This window comes from Lentinus tigrinus, assembly GCF_003813185.1.
Source record: "Lentinus tigrinus ALCF2SS1-7 unplaced genomic scaffold L226scaffold_6, whole genome shotgun sequence".
Lineage (NCBI taxonomy): Eukaryota > Fungi > Basidiomycota > Agaricomycetes > Polyporales > Polyporaceae > Lentinus > Lentinus tigrinus.
This window is the reverse complement of record NW_027137915.1, coordinates 101,102-115,673: the sequence shown is the minus strand read 5'-3', so window position 1 is coordinate 115,673 and position 14,572 is coordinate 101,102. Positions and strand designations below refer to the sequence as shown.

Sequence of the window (14,572 nt, the reverse complement as noted above, 5' to 3'; positions counted from 1 at the left end):
TCACGGCATGCAACAAGCCCTCCTTTTCCATCCCTAAACACTGCAGAAACACTCCCCAGTAAGTAGATCTTACTATATAACCATTCAGCAGTCCCAATCTTCGTACCCATGGGCTGCAACTGACACTGTAACGATTCAGCTCACAAATTTTAACCCATAAGTCCATTTACGGTAGTTGATAAGCTTCAAGCGCGCAATGTCACATGATCAGACCCCCTTGTCGATTTTGTACTGGCCCTATCTTATTCACTGCGTTGCGGTTCGATGCCCGTACACCCGCCGACTGTCTTCTAACCAGGTACGCACTCGTCTATCTCGGTCCGAGTCTCCTCGTGTCCTCCGAAGGAGGCCGCGGTTCAGTGTGATCGGCGGAGAGGTGTTTCTGGATCCTCTTTGGCTTCATGAAAGTTGGAGTGCATACGCTTATGCTGTAATATGCATAAGCTCTGCCGTTAATGGCACGCGAGACGTGGGCACGGAGATGGGATCCCATGGTGACGCGAAGTCAGCTCGCACATGGATGGTATGAATGGACGCTGTCCTATTTGCGCACTTCAGTTTCGGAGACATCAGACAGCTGCGACGTCCACGTTGCGTAGTAGTAAGCGTCACGTAGAATCTCAAGTCCAGGGATACCATATACTCGCACAATGAGTCCTCCAGCAGTCCCGACGCACATGCAAGTCCTTTCCAGTCTGAGCACGCGGTCAAGGTCTCAATAACTCGCAGCAATCTCCATCTCCGCCTGCAAATCCACCTCCCTCCGCGTAGAAGGCACGCTCGCCGCCCTCTTCCTGAGCTTCCCTGCTCTCCCGTACGCGTACTCATTCACCACCACCTTTTCCATCTTCCCCTCGCCTATCGTTCTCGTTCTCGTTGTCGTTCTCTCCACCTTCTCCACCTTCTCCTCTCCCATCCCCATCCCCATCCCCTTCTCCCTCTTCTCCTTCTTCTCCTTCCCCTCCCCGCCCCCGCGACCAAACGCCCTCCGCGCCCTCCGCCCGCCCTCCGAGCGGTACGCCTTCCACACCATCTCAGGCCCCACAGCGATCCCGCGCCCGATGCCCTCGACGAGCTTCCCGCTCCCGTACAGCACCGCGCCCGTCGCGGCGAGCGCGACGCCCCCGACCGCGATCGGCGGCACGACGATCGCGAGCAGCCCCGTCGAGACTGCGCGCACGACTTTCGCGCCGCTGCTGCGCGGTTTTTTGGTTGGGATGTGCGTGGGTGAGTAGGCGTCGGGGTTGGGGTGCGGTTTTGAGTAGGTGTATGAGGGGTGGTGCGGGTGTGGGTGCGGGTAGGAGGACGAGGAGGAGGAGGTGCGCGAGGACGAGGGCGAGAGGGGTGGCGTGGACGTGGACGTGGACGCGGGCGTGGTGTACGAGGAAGACGAGTCGGAGGACGAAGATGCGGACGCCCTGCGAAGGACGTCGGGGGTGAACATCGCCGTGTCGAACGCGCTGGGCGACGGTGCGTATGTGGCGCGTGTCGAGGACGCACTGCGGGTGCTGGCGAACACGGCCGAGTATTCGGGCGGGGCGTATCTTGCCTCCTTTGGAGGCAGCGCGGGGATCTTCTCGTCCATCATGAAAGGGGTGATCATGGTTCAAGTAGTATTGTGTGTGTGGAGGTACGTCTGCGCGATACTGTATGTTCTGCGTTGTCATCACGTGATTAGCCATGACCGTGAATTCACAATTCAAGCACGCATGACGCACATACCTGCCGGGAAGCTAATATTTGCCAAAACGAGGTGTGGTGGCAGAGTGAGCTGCGGTAGAGCGTACGCGTAAACCGGGGATAATCGACGCGAAGAAGTATCGAGCCCTCCTCCTGCCCCACTCGCCATTTATCTCATTCCTCATTCTGACCGCATCGGCGCAGGGCCGCGCGCAGCGTCGATTGTGCCTGCACGCAGCTGTGTGGCACGCTTGCGATCACTCACTCTCAATAGAGGAAGAGACCACCGCAGCCGACTCCGTGATGGCCTCCATTCAGTTCGCGTCCGCAGCTGCGAGCGCGGTGAGTGCTCCCGGCACCATCAGTGAATATTATTCGCCTTCAGGCAGACTGGCCCTTGTTTTGGCAGGTCTTGGCGGGCGCAGTGAGAACACCTGAACCATGGTGCACTTTCCGCCGGATTCCGCCGGATGATGGGGGATGATGGGAGATATGATCGGCCCGGTTGATAAGATAAGACCAGTAAGAAACGCGTAGTAGTCTCAGTAAGTAGTCTGTATGCTGTCGGCCATATACCACCCTTTGCCCATCCCTCTAAGTCGGCAGAGGCTTCACCGGTTCTTCTATGCCTGAACTGGTTCCTCTACTAGCTCACGTTGGCGGCTAGTGGTCTGGAATGCATATTCCTATATGTGTCTATGGAGGTTGTGAAACCGCGCAACCACTTAAGTGGTTATTCTTCTAGCTGGACCGCTTCAGGCAATCCTTGAAGTGGTTGCACCTTTCCGCTGAAGCAGTTATGTCTCTGTATTCCAAACCACTTAAGTGGTTGCTTGTTTTTCAGGTGATCCATTTCCGCTTAAGTGGTTCTACTTTCTAGAGCTTCCTATGCTGAAGGCTTATTTCTTATTTACTTATTGTTTCATTTACTTATACTTGTTAATTTATTCACTCCCCCCTTATTACCATTCAAGCTCAGATTATATTACCATTCAGGCTCAAATTATTATCAGCTACAAGTGGTCCGGCATTCAAGTGAGATGGTTCACACCGATGCAACAGACAACAAATGAAGTGATTCTTTGAAAAGCTGAAGTGGTTCTTCGCAAAGCGGAAGCGGTTCTTTGTAACACTTAAGCAGTTCTTTGTAACACTTAAGCGGTTCTTCATAACACTTAAGCGGTTCTTCGTAACACTTAAGCGGTTCTTCGTAACACTTAAGTGGTTCAAGCACTTCAATGAAGTGAGCAGCTTGTGGCGACCAGCTGTGATAATATCATATATTGCTTGAAAGAAGGAATTAATTGAATGCATGAACCGCTGAAGCATACAGTGTGTCCCTGCAGAAGGACGACCATGGAGAGGCAAAGAGAGCGAGCGTCTCCGATAGTTATCAGGGATAAGATGCACATAAGAAACTTTGTTACTTGTGATTGACGCCTGCTTCCGCCGGATTCCGGCTGATTCCGCCGGAAGGCGCACCATAGTTCAGGCAATCAGGGCGCAGTGGATGCTTTTTGATGCACGCAGCACAGCACCGAGGAGGTGAGAGAGTCGAGGTGATCGCAGCCGGGACGGCTGTGCCGCATGACGATATCACTATCATCGATACATTGCTGCATATCGACGACTCCACGAGTCTCGAGCTCGAGTGAGTCGAGTCTCGGAACGTGCGTCTTCGGGCACGGGCAACTTGTGAGTGTTCGCTTCGTTTAGACTTGGAGATTCGATCTTGCTAGTACTCATGTGTCGCTGTGCCGCATGACGTTACAGCATACGGATATCGGTGGGCAGTCCAACGCAACCCTCGAGAACGAGATTCGAGAACGAGCCGTCGGAGGTGCCCCCGCGGTATGACACGACAAGTTGCGTACGACTGGTGAATATCGGAGCTCGCTCGTCCCTGTCACTCGCCGTGTCATCCACAATTTTGACAAACAATACACTCTAGTACACCGTGACGATACATAGCAATCCGCACCAACGGCGACAAGCCAAGTACATACCACGTCGGTGTGACTCTGAGGTATCGGTGGCATTCATTCTTACCGAGACTTCCTGCTGAAGGCTCTGTCTCCAAGGATGGCTCCAACATTCCTCCACCGCTTGCTCTCTTCCTTAGTCTCACTCCTCCCAATCCACCTACGTGCCAAGATGTGGAAGCACCTGTTCAAGCTTGGCACGCACAGATGGGAAGGGCAAAGTTTCGCTCAGAGGTGCCCAGGCGGTTTATACATCAAAGCAAGCAAATTACTGCGTCTCAGCGAAGGCCAGGGCGCTCCAGTTCGTCGGAACACACACCCCTCTTCCCGTTCCCGTTGTCATCGACAACATCGAGTACGAAGGGTCGGTCTGGTTGGTGACATCGCGTTTACCCGGGGTTTCCCTCGCCGAGGTATACCGCGACATCACCCCAGAGATCGAACGGAAACTGAGCTCCCAGCTCTCGCGCATCCTGGCTCCCCTTCGTGCTCTGCCGCCTCCCGACCCATCTCGCCGAGGTAGAGTGTGTGGCTTCGACGGGGGACCTGTATACTGCGCGCGCATCCGCTTTGGGGCGCCTCCGGCTGGTCCTTGGGACACCGTGGAGGCCTTTCATACTGACCTCATGCATCGCGCAGGCGAGATCAACGTCCCCGGGGAGCAGTATTGCTCCAAGTCTACAGAGGAAGTGTACGGCGTAATATCCTCGTGGACGACAATTGGAACATCACTGGCATTGTTGATTGGGAATCGTGTGCGTGGATGCCGGAATACTGGTGAGTTCCCCGTCCCTTAGTGCGACTCTCTGGTATCATGATGCATGATGATCGACACGCTGAATGGTCTCTTCCGTCGCGCTAGGGAAGTGACGAAAGGCACATTTTTGCCACAGTACCGGAAGAACCAGTGGCCAAGGATCATGTCCGCCGCATTCCCCATGTATGCGCTGGAGCAGGAGGCGGAGATGTACATCATCGAGTACAGACAGTGCTATGCGTAATTTGCACTTTCGCTGTCCCAATCCCAAGACTAGATCATGGAGGTTGTTCCCTTCTAGCAAGCTTAGCTCGCCATATGCGCAACGGCCTCAACTATGCTGAGAAACACTCGCCCACCACTGCGTAGCAGGTGAAGTACACTCAGCCGCACCTATCTGCGTACGAGCTGGATACATACGCAGTGAACTTGATCAAAGAGAAGACGGCAGCGCATTCAGCGCATAGACTCGGAATAAGTGACTCTGAGGAGCACGCCCGTGGGCCTCGGCTCGCTTGATAGTACCGTACGGTCGCATCCGCTCGTATGCAGGCAAAGTCTCACTTCAACCTCGACATGCATGAATGGGAAAATTAGTCGATGAACAGAGTGTACGTTCGGCTGCTACCTTAGGTAAGAAAGTCCTGTCCGTCCTGTCTAGCTTCGTAGGAGGAGGAGGTCCTCGGACTGTCCAGTGTCTATCCGCTGCCAGTATAATCAGCAGCGTGCAGCATGTACGCGTAAAAGTCGTGCAGGGTCGTAATGGCAAAGGATCGGAAACCGAAACGTTAACGTTTTATGGAAAGAAGAGCACGATGAGGGTCACGGTAGAGTAAGGGCAAAGCACTTAACAAGGTATGGTAATGTGCATATGGTAGTGGGCAACGACAACGCCCCTCTCCTCCACTGGCAGCACCGTCCGCGGCACGCGACCGCATCCGTCGTAGCATAAATAGTCCTCAATAACTACCTGCGGCATCTCCTCACCTCCCGCACTCCTTAGGCCTCAAACTGTCCGAGCAAACCAATGCTTTTAGTAAAGGGGAGAAGGAATCCAGGTCCCATCCGTAGAATCACCCACGCAACCGTCCTTACATCGCCTGTCCGACCCCATGTCCGTCGCTCGTAACATCAGTAACGTCCACCCCGCCGTCATCCAAGCTCGGCCGCATCGGCTTCTTCGGCGACCGCTCCAGCCAGTTCCGTGGCGCCGTGGCCGTCGGCGGGCTCACGGGCGACGGCGCCTGCCCCAGCGCCTGCTTCACCGCCGTCTCGCTCGGGCTCCCGGGCGCACCATGTCCATGTGAGATCGTCGACGTTGGCGACAAGGGGCCCATGTTCGTTACGAACAAGGGCCCGATCTGACCTGCGGGCATTGGCGAGCCTGGGGGCTCTGGGGCGTCGCGCCGCAGTCGTGATTCGAAGAACCCTGGAGTCGAGTGCGATGCCGGTGCAGAGTCTGACAGGGGCTTGAAGCGCGAGAGGAGCGGGGAGTCGCTCGTCTCGCGCGAATGCGCCGTTGTCGAACCAGAGCCGTACTGCGAGTGCCTAGGGGAGTCTGTCACAGTGAGCGTCGAGAGCGACGCGAACGGGTCGTCCCCAATCAGCGACGCTGTGCTGCCGTGCCCGCCTCCCCCACTGCGGAACGCAGTCGGTGGTACGCGCCCCGCCGCCGCCGCCCCAGAACCGCTTGGGCCCATGACGTCGTCGACGATACGGCTGAGATCGACCGCACTTGATGCTTTGACGAGCGGATCGACGAGGGCGCTTGGCTGTCCGGGCGGTGGCCATACAGCCTCGCGGAAGATCGAGCCCGACTCTGCGCGCACACCCATGAGATGGGGCGCCGCGGCCCCGGGTGGGAGGTCGCTTGGGGTACCTGCGCGATGCGGGTCCATCGGATTGCCCATGATGGACGGACCGGGCGAGGCGTCGTGGAAGTCGCGTGAGAGCGGCGAACGGCCGGGAGTGGGAGATGGGTTGGCGTTCGTGGCGGAGCGCGAGTGCGTGTGGGAGGAGGCGACGGAGGCGGGGTAGTCCGTGTAGCGCGCCATGGGCGGGCCCATGTCGTAGTCGTCCATGTCCTCGCCATCGAGCAGGCGCGTGCGCGGTTTGGGCTGGAGCCGCTTGAAGAAGGAGAGCTTCTTGTGCTGGTGCCGTCGGTAGAAGAGGAAGAGGGCGGTAACGAGTATAATAAACGCTGCGCCGCTTACCGAGCCTGCGATGATGTCGCGCTTGGTCGCCGACGAGTTGTCGTTGTCGTTTTGGGACAGCGTAGTGGGGATTGTCGTAAATAACTAGACGTGCGCGCAGTCAGAATGGCATCGTGTTGCAAGGTGTGGCCAGTACTGCGGGCGTAGACGGCTAGATGGTGATAAGCACATACCGTTGAAGTCGTTCCATTGATGACAGTGGTCGCAATTGCGCTGGTGATCGTGGTTTGAAAGCTCCCCGAGGAGGTTGGAGGTTGCGTAGTAGAATTTGAGATTAATGCGGTGGGTAACGAGGTAGGCGATGTGATAGGACTGGAGGAGCTGGCGGTGGGACTGGAGGAGCTGGAGGATTCGGATGACGATGAAGCAGATGCATCCGAAGACGCGCTCGAGGGCGGATCAGAGGAGGACGAAATAGACGATGGACTGGATGACGGAGGGTCGGAAGTCGGAGGGGAGGTAGGATCGGAAGAAGGCGGTTGCGAAGTCGGTTTCGACGAAGGTGGGGAAGTGGGAGGGTTGCTCGAGGGAGGGTCAGACCTGCGTCATAGCAGACAGAGGTCGGCAGACGAAGAAAGAAAAGAGACGGGGAAAGTACGTACGAGGGTTGCGACGTCGGCTGGGATGACTGACCGCTTGAGGGAGGGTTCGAGGAGGGAGGTTGTGACGCGTTTCCAGAGGCATCCGAGTTCGCCGAGCTCCCATTGGAATCACTCTGACTTGAGCCTGAGACATCGGAAGCAGCGTCGGAAGGGTCCTGTCTACCCGTGGGTGCAGACGGAGCGGATGTGGTCGCTACCGACGACGCACCAGACTACGCACTTCGTGAGATAAACGAATTGAAGAGACAACGGATATACGTACAGTTGCTCCAGCAGCAGCGGAAGTACCTGGCTGGGAGTCGGTGCCCGAGAAGGAAGTCGCCACTGCAGTGATTGACGGCGTTTGTCGAGGATATACCCTCTGCCGCTTCACAAGGCCACACTCCGAGCCGCTGCAAAACGGGTCCATGAGTAGGGAGGCTAGGGCAGAGGATAAGGAGGAATCGAGGGCGGGGATGACATTGAAGTGGAGACAAGAAGGCTCTCCAATTCTATGTCGCGCTCTCAAACGCCTGATCACGTGCATGGCGGTGTGGCTCTCCCTTGCCGGTTGCCACAACGCTGCTCCAACTTTCCTTCTCGCCCCCATGCGTGATGCCTTCTCTCTAGTTTGACCTCACGACTATCTCCTGCACAACAGTACCAGCAGTATGCATCTCGGGTTTGGGATTCAATGGAAACGCGTCTCTAGGGATTGTTGCCACCCCCGAGTCGGCAAGCTCTGGAACGTTATCGGTCACGGCAGGCGTACAGCTTCCCTCCCACTCTATGTCAAGACGTTGAGAATACGGCCTGAACTCTCCTGAATCGCTGCCCGTATAGATCTATTCCAGCTCAACAACATCAAACTTGTTCTGCGCACAGCATCCACATGGCCCGGCCATACCTCACGATGGCCTCCCGTGTCCGGCTACGTATATAGTCATCGTACGAACAACGCGTCATGTTAGGTGCGTGCATACCTTATTCCAGATCTGGACCTGATGAGCGGTGTGTCCTCGACCACTACTGTCCATCCACTCATACAGTTCCGTCCGTGTTCTAAGTTCCTCATGTCGCCGCTCAAGGTCATTGAGTGGCACGCCACTCGACCATCTTGGAGCTTATGTACCTACGCGAGCTAACCAGACGTGGGTATTCGGCGATGCTTGTGCGGTCCGGTTGTGATAAGTGCTCGGGGACTTCTCAGTTCTAAGCACTTGAAGTACCTGCTAAGATTCCTGAGGACCATTGAATATCGCTTGTACTCGTAATGTTGCATTGTGACGAGGTGAGGACTTAGAAGGACGGAACTTCTCTCGTATCTAAGCTAGCGCGCTCTTCTCTGGATCGGAGTCCTTGTCGGGCCGCGTTTCCCCCGCGTGCAAGGACTATACGTAACGATCCTCAGGCATTCGCACTTCACGTGGAAGAGGACTCTGTACGCGGCAGATCATAAGACATGAGGCCTGGGGGCTTCGCCAGGCTCAAACTTCTGACTGCCGTACGGTCGGCGTAGAATCCGGTGGCCTTAGAGGTCTATCTTTCTTGCCCCTGACGAGAGCTTTGCTTCCATTCTGTATATCCGAGTTCACAACATCGATGTCATCTATCCAGAATGTCCTGATCATCGGAGCAGGGGAGATCAACTTCGGTACGTATCTGAGCATCTATATTGCTAACGCATGATACGATGGTGACTCGATGCACGATCGTTTCAATCAGGCTCTGTCGAAGGCCCTTGGAATCATGTACGCACTTCTCTCCCTTTCAGAGCGAATAGATACGATGCAGATCAGGAAATGCTTTGCATACTTACCAAACCGTTCGTAGACTGTGCGATTGGAGAGGTAAGATTGGATTAACATATAGAAGACGTGCAGTTCTAACACGATGACGGTGATCATTCCAGGATCCTCGGCCCTCGACTACGAGTTGTCGGCCTAATCGACATCGACGAGGCCCGTGCAGAAACTGCACTCGCTTCCAAGCTCGACACCCAAGCTACCCATGCGGCCTGGGTCGAGTGCCAACTCTTCCGCACGGTCGCAGACGCCGTGCTCGCTCTCACCAAAGAAAAGACCCCTCGGTAAGTTTGAGTTTGATTCTGTAGGGTATGGAATCTAAGTTCAGCCTGTGTGATCGCTGACCTGTGTGATGCACGTTAGGATCGCAGTCGTCGGCGTGCCGCCCTTCGCCCGCGGGACGGACCTCCCGGGGAAAGATCTCGAGCAGCAGCTCATTTCCGCCTTCCCGGGGTGTGCGCTGTTCGTTGAGAAGCCCGTCAGCAGCGGCCCCGAGGACGCGTGTTGGCGAGTTGCGAAGGTCCTCCAGGAGAGCCGCACCATCGTTGGCGTCGGGTACATGCTGCGGTATCTCAAAAGTGGGCTCAGATCGCTCGAGACGATTTTCGGCAGATCGACAGGCTGACCTGAATGCTTCCGAGGACAGCTGTGCAAATGATCAAGTTTGTGGTTTGATTTGACATGGCTCTTGTCTTCGCAGGCTGACCGGGACTTGCACGTAGGAAGATCATCACTGAGAACAAGCTGGTCGTTATGGGCACGAATGCGCGATATGTGATGGCATAGTGAGCTTCTCGGCTTGTCTGGGCACCTTTGCTGGAGCTCGTAGCTGACCTAGGAGACAGCGAGTATGCCAGGAAACCCGTGCGTCGCCATGCATAGTTCGTCATCTGATGCATTCGCAATAATCATACTCTGCGCTGTACAGCATTGGTGGGACAAGACCCGCTCAGGAGGACGTACGTCCATTGAAGTCCACTCTCACCAGGGATGCTGAGCGTTGACCATTGTTGGGACGTCCACGCAGCCATCGTCGAGCAAGCCACACATTTCTGTCAGTCATGTCCTCACTGCTACTACCGATACGTCTGCTACTGACCAAATGATCACGCGACAGGCGACCTCTCGCGTTACTTCGGCGGCGACGTCCGCCTTCCCTCCGTCGTCGCACACTCCGTGCAACACAACGAGCCTCCGGGACAGCTCTCCGCGAAGCGCTTCGACGAGGACGCGATCCCCGCTGAGAACCGCCTCCCCAGGCTGACGAGCGCGACGTGGAAGTACGAGCACGGGGCAGTCGGGTCGCTGACGCATGTCATTGCGCTGCATGGTGCGTCTGTGCTGTGTCTGGTCCGGCGCCGCCATCGTATGAGGTACTGTTGTATTGACGTGGACACTACGCGCTGGCAGGGACGACGTATGACACAGAGTTTGAGGTGTATGCGGATGGGTACCATTTCAAGCTCGTCGATCCGTACTCGATCCCGAAGCTGTACATCCGGCGGCCTGGCTTGGCCGAGCTCGAGACGCATACGTTCACGGAGGTGAGTGCGGCACTCTCACTGGTCACCTCCTTGGCACCGTTACGCGATTAACACGAATGACGTTGAAGGATGACCCGTTCCACACCGAGCTGGCTACGTTCATCGATGTGGTGGATGGTCGACGTCCGAGCAGTGATATACTGAGTTCGTATGAGGATGCCGTCAAGACGTATGAACTGGTAAGCGACTTGTTTTTGTTTGATGTGCAGAGTACTAAGACCATCTGGTAGACGTGGGCAATACGGAGGGCGAGTGAACAATCCGCTGTGGGTTATACGTGAAGGAGTCCGAATGTGCCGTATATTGCGGACACTGCAAGTCTCAATAATGGTTCGTTGAGAGATGCAAGGGTGAGCTGCAAAGCGGGTGGCTGCAGAGTCGGCGTGCCGTACATTGTTGTCGATAGCGAAGGGACTAGAAGGAGGCATGCCGCCCACAAAACACGGTCCGCAGCTGTCAGACAGCAACCGAGTTGCGGGGATGGTGCGGTGCGGAAGGGAGAGCACCCGCTCTTCGCATAGATCTGTATCTAGACCACCCAAATGTTAGCTGCGGAGAACAGCCGTCCGATGACAAGGCGATAGGCAGCGGCTGGTTCGCGAACCGGGGTCAGCCTGGGACTCTCCCCGAACTGTGGCAAGAGGATGTGTAAGGAACCTACGGCACGCGTACCTCCCCTGAGAACAAGTTCCGTAGGGAAGAGGCACGAAGGTTTGCGTGTACGTCACGAGCCTAGGCGATAGGCTGAGGCTGCAATGATCGACTGCGTGGAGACCGCATGCATGAGTAACTATGACCGCATATGCGTGGGCGGAGAAGCTCACGAAGCGGGCGGATGTGCAAGGCCTACTCACAGTCGCTTCGCGAAGCCCCCTCGCGCGGAGGCTCGCAGGACTTTGCTTAGTGTCTGGGTGTAACCAGCGTCCTTCGGGGCCCGAAGTCCCGACCTCTCGCGCTGTCAGATGGGCATGAGGCATGGCGATCGACCAGTCACGGTCTTACGACATTGTCTGGAGGCCGCATGTAGGAAGATGAGATGGTGTTTCATGCTGGCATCATGTGGCTGCTGGGAGACACCAGAGGCTATGGTAAACGTAAGGACGGGCGTGCCCGCCTCCATCAGCTGAGGAAGACCCCTACTCACTAATTACCGGATGAATGCTGAATTAGAGTGGCAACATGTCAGTATATATTAAAGGCCTATGTTACCAACGAATCACCTTACGGTTGTAACACGATAACACTTAGCACGAAAGTTCAGGCCGTTCAGAGAATCGCCTGCCGAGCGAACCATGTTTGACGGGTCTGCCCCCTGGATGCCTTAGGCATCAAGCATGGCCCGTACGTAGCAAGAGTACTTGGCAAGCAGCTGACAAGTGCCCCTGCCATAGTCAACAAAACCGAAAATACGCACCAACCTCGAGGCGATGCTGCCGTAACGACCACCCGCGAGTGTACGCAAGAACGGTGTCGGCAGAGTGGTGGTGCGCCCACGCCCAGAAGAGCGTACAGCCAAAGTGACCTAGTCTCTATTCCTATTCCGTTTCTAATCGGAAGATGAGGGCATGGGAGGCACGGCCATGCGCGGTATAACGTTTCGCAGAGATGGAAGTGCACCTGGCGCACTGGAGCCTACAATAACAGATTGCACGCGGTAGAAGGTCGGTGTGAGTACCAGTGGAGACGGATTGGTGATCCGCACGCACCTCCGTACTAGGTTCAGGTCCGCGACTGCCACGATGCCTCCCTCGATGGTCATCGGTTGGAGATATCGGCCTCGAGGCCGAAAGCGATCGTTGACCGTGTACGATCATGGGAAGGAAGCCAGGATATGATAAGTCATGTTGAATCTTTGAGCCACAGTGGGAAAGTATGCCTAGACCATTTGGTTATATTGAGATTATGGCCAGCAGAGTTCGAGGTCGAGGAAGACATTTGACCACAGAGCGCCGGCGCACGGGTCAAGTGTAATTACGGATAAGGAAGTTCTCTAAGAACAAGATAGCGTGAGAACATTTAGCATCCTCATTCCAGCGTGTGGTTGATACGGCTGTCGGTCCCACAGGATGTTTCAGAAGGGTGGCGAGATTTTTCTTGCAGTTACCACGACGCTGAGAACCTGGCGAAGATCGGTCCACTGCAGTATCGTCAACTGAACGCTGGCGGGGAGGACACGTGGTAGAAGGTCTGGTCGAGAAGGTATAGTAACGTTAAGACATCATGCCATCGAAGGATGTCGTAACGGGACAGTTTTGGCGCAAATGCAGATGATTCGAAGCGGAAATACATGAGGCCTACAACATATCCCGAAACGCGAAGCCGACGACTATTCCGATGCAGGTGCCGTAATCTTAGGAACACCCTATTCTGCAGCCTTACCTAAGGGAGTCTTAGCCATGACGCTGAGCACTTCATACAACACCTATGAGTCGGGAGTTCGGGTGAGCAGGCCGAAGTGAGAAACTTCATGATGATGCACTTACGTCCGCGGCCGCCATCGTGGTCAGCTCGGCGTTCGTGTCGTACGCGGGGGCAACCTCGACGATGTCAGCGGAGACGATGTGCAAGCCATCCAGGCCTCGCAGAATCGTCCGCAGCTCCCGCGTAGACCAACCACCCGTCTCCGGGGTGCCCGTGGCCGGGGCGAACGCAGGGTCGATGGAGTCAATCTAGGCGTCGGATACGTGCTCAGCGTTGCCTCTCCATGATTCTCCGGGGGGACTCACGTCGATGGAGAGATAGACGGGCTTGTCGCCTACCGTCTCGCGAATTTTCTTGATGATGCCATCCGTGCCTGCAGGCAGTTCGGACCTCAGGTCAGCGATCGAACTTACGGCAGACGAGGTGGGGAAATAACATACCGATGGTGTCAATCTCACGAGCCTCGATGCGCTGGAAGCCAGACGCGTCATCGTTTGTGTAGTCAGCTGGACCGGAGAGCGTGGTACGGATAGCGCCGTGCTGTAAATGACACGATCAACTAGGATCACAAGTCCACCCGAAACGAGAGACGAATGAAAAGAGGGTGCGGAGATTAACGAAGAACTAATACTTGCAATTGACGAGCCGTTCTTGATGAGTCCCTCCTGACTCGCCCAGTAGAAGTACGTGCCGTGATTAATAGCAGCCTGCTCCGAGGGTGCACCACCGAAGACTTCGGGCTTCCAGGTGTCCAGGTGGCTGTCGAAGTGGATTACAGAGATAGGGCCGTAAGCACTGTAGATAGAACGGAGGAGAGGGAGAACGATGGTGTGATCTCCTCCCAGGGTGATGATGCGGGGGTGGTGCTTGCCGTCCACAGAGATAGGCACTAGAGCCTTTCCGGTGGTCGTGTCGTTTCCGAGTGCGGAGAAGGTCGGACGGTGGAGAAGCTCCTTGTGCCCGTCTTCGATCTGCTTGATGGCGAACTTGTTGTCGTAAGGCGTGACAGGAATGTCACCGCAATCGACAACCTTGAGCCCGGCTAGGAACGGGTTGACGGCAAGAGGGACGTTGTAGCCGCCATAGAGGGTCAGCCGACGAGACCCTGCACGGATGCCCGCTGGCCCGAATCGGGCGCCGGGGCGGTAAGAGGTCCCGGTATCCTGGAGGCATCCACAATCAGTCTCTGTTAGGAGGGCAAGATACGACTGACGTACGAACGGCGCTCCGAGGAAAGCGATATCAAACAGGTCGTTTCTGTCCTTGCCCAGGCATTGCACCCAGGGTAATTTGGCGAATGTTGCGATCCCAGAGAAGACCGAGTCCGCAGTGACTGTGGACACGCCTGAGTAAGTCACTTTGTGGGAGATCGAGCGGATGGTCCTACCATCGTTGTCACCGGGGTAGTAGACGGCTTGGTAGGGAAACTTGACATAGTCGAGAGGCATCTGCATGTCGTGCTCGTGCTCATCGTGATGATGGACGGTTGCGACCGCGGCAGCTGCGAACAAGACTAGAGAGGAGGAGGCGAAGAGATGCATGGTGTGCTAGTATGCAAGATGGGTCGTGATGGGTTGCAGGGAGGATGT

At 56.0% G+C, this 14,572-nt stretch overlaps 6 protein-coding genes across 6 annotated transcripts; 2 read left to right on the top strand and 4 right to left on the bottom strand.

Annotated features, from left to right (window-relative positions):
- Positions 1 to 622: 622 nt before the first annotated feature.
- On the bottom strand, positions 623 to 1,782 carry L226DRAFT_320814 (uncharacterized protein). Its single transcript, XM_067673877.1, has 3 exons — positions 1,723 to 1,782; positions 1,031 to 1,655; positions 623 to 901 (listed from the first exon to the last, which is right to left on the bottom strand). Exons 2-3 carry the CDS (start codon positions 1,601 to 1,603, stop codon positions 716 to 718), a joined length of 759 nt encoding a protein of 252 aa, XP_067537948.1. The 5' UTR covers positions 1,604 to 1,655; positions 1,723 to 1,782; the 3' UTR covers positions 623 to 715.
- A 1,980-nt stretch (positions 1,783 to 3,762) lies between these two features.
- On the top strand, positions 3,763 to 4,663 carry L226DRAFT_544050 (uncharacterized protein; the record flags this gene model as incomplete). Its single annotated transcript, XM_067682241.1, has 4 exons — positions 3,763 to 3,907; positions 3,945 to 4,326; positions 4,347 to 4,439; positions 4,525 to 4,663. The coding sequence occupies 4 exons, from the start codon at positions 3,763 to 3,765 to the stop codon at positions 4,661 to 4,663; spliced, it is 759 nt and encodes a 252-aa protein (XP_067537947.1).
- Positions 4,664 to 5,510: 847 nt separating this feature from the next.
- On the bottom strand, positions 5,511 to 7,643 carry L226DRAFT_568465 (uncharacterized protein; the record flags this gene model as incomplete). The annotated part of the gene is made up of 4 exons (XM_067684164.1): positions 5,511 to 6,716; positions 6,806 to 7,172; positions 7,235 to 7,446; positions 7,497 to 7,643. 4 exons carry the CDS (start codon positions 7,641 to 7,643, stop codon positions 5,511 to 5,513), a joined length of 1,932 nt encoding a protein of 643 aa, XP_067537946.1.
- A 1,172-nt stretch (positions 7,644 to 8,815) lies between these two features.
- L226DRAFT_599920 (uncharacterized protein) lies at positions 8,816 to 11,171 on the top strand (the record flags this gene model as incomplete). Its single annotated transcript, XM_067685669.1, has 14 exons — positions 8,816 to 8,867; positions 8,939 to 8,964; positions 9,047 to 9,063; positions 9,126 to 9,302; positions 9,382 to 9,596; positions 9,665 to 9,680; positions 9,741 to 9,803; positions 9,864 to 9,882; positions 9,947 to 9,977; positions 10,046 to 10,072; positions 10,136 to 10,348; positions 10,429 to 10,562; positions 10,631 to 10,741; positions 10,793 to 11,171. The coding sequence occupies 14 exons, from the start codon at positions 8,816 to 8,818 to the stop codon at positions 10,841 to 10,843; spliced, it is 1,152 nt and encodes a 383-aa protein (XP_067537945.1). The 3' UTR covers positions 10,844 to 11,171.
- Positions 11,172 to 11,403: 232 nt separating this feature from the next.
- L226DRAFT_320761 (uncharacterized protein) lies at positions 11,404 to 12,436 on the bottom strand. The gene is made up of 4 exons (XM_067673876.1): positions 12,269 to 12,436; positions 11,977 to 12,194; positions 11,788 to 11,874; positions 11,404 to 11,645 (listed from the first exon to the last, which is right to left on the bottom strand). The coding sequence occupies exons 1-3, from the start codon at positions 12,374 to 12,376 to the stop codon at positions 11,829 to 11,831; spliced, it is 372 nt and encodes a 123-aa protein (XP_067537944.1). The 5' UTR covers positions 12,377 to 12,436; the 3' UTR covers positions 11,404 to 11,645; positions 11,788 to 11,828.
- A 379-nt stretch (positions 12,437 to 12,815) lies between these two features.
- On the bottom strand, positions 12,816 to 14,541 carry L226DRAFT_532185 (agmatinase). The gene is made up of 7 exons (XM_067680215.1): positions 14,371 to 14,541; positions 14,201 to 14,316; positions 13,619 to 14,146; positions 13,424 to 13,523; positions 13,289 to 13,356; positions 13,046 to 13,231; positions 12,816 to 12,984 (listed from the first exon to the last, which is right to left on the bottom strand). Exons 1-7 carry the CDS (start codon positions 14,522 to 14,524, stop codon positions 12,925 to 12,927), a joined length of 1,212 nt encoding a protein of 403 aa, XP_067537943.1. The 5' UTR covers positions 14,525 to 14,541; the 3' UTR covers positions 12,816 to 12,924.
- Positions 14,542 to 14,572: the final 31 nt, after the last annotated feature.

What these genes read in the sequence shown, in the direction of transcription:
- L226DRAFT_532185 (XM_067680215.1), bottom strand. Translation starts at nt 14,524, where the DNA reads ATGCATCTCTTCGCCTCCTCCTCTCTAGTCTTGTTCGCAGCTGCCGCG. An exon ending in TCAAGAACGGCTCGTCAATT is followed by an intron (nt 13,524 to 13,618) that starts GCAAGTATTAGT and finishes TGTCATTTACAG; the next exon opens with CACGGCGCTATCCGTACCAC. An exon ending in TCGTGAGATTGACACCATCG is followed by an intron (nt 13,357 to 13,423) that starts GTATGTTATTTC and finishes AACTGCCTGCAG; the next exon opens with GCACGGATGGCATCATCAAG.
- L226DRAFT_320761 (XM_067673876.1), bottom strand. Translation starts at nt 12,376, where the DNA reads ATGATCGTACACGGTCAACGATCGCTTTCGGCCTCGAGGCCGATATCT. An exon ending in GACCTGAACCTAGTACGGAG is followed by an intron (nt 12,195 to 12,268) that starts GTGCGTGCGGAT and finishes CTGTTATTGTAG; the next exon opens with GCTCCAGTGCGCCAGGTGCA. An exon ending in GCAGCATCGCCTCGAGGTTG is followed by an intron (nt 11,875 to 11,976) that starts GTGCGTATTTTC and finishes TAAGGCATCCAG; the next exon opens with GGGGCAGACCCGTCAAACAT.
- L226DRAFT_320814 (XM_067673877.1), bottom strand. Translation starts at nt 1,603, where the DNA reads ATGATCACCCCTTTCATGATGGACGAGAAGATCCCCGCGCTGCCTCCA. An exon ending in TCGCTGTGGGGCCTGAGATG is followed by an intron (nt 902 to 1,030) that starts GTGTGGAAGGCG and finishes GGAGAGGAGAAG; the next exon opens with GTGGAGAAGGTGGAGAGAAC.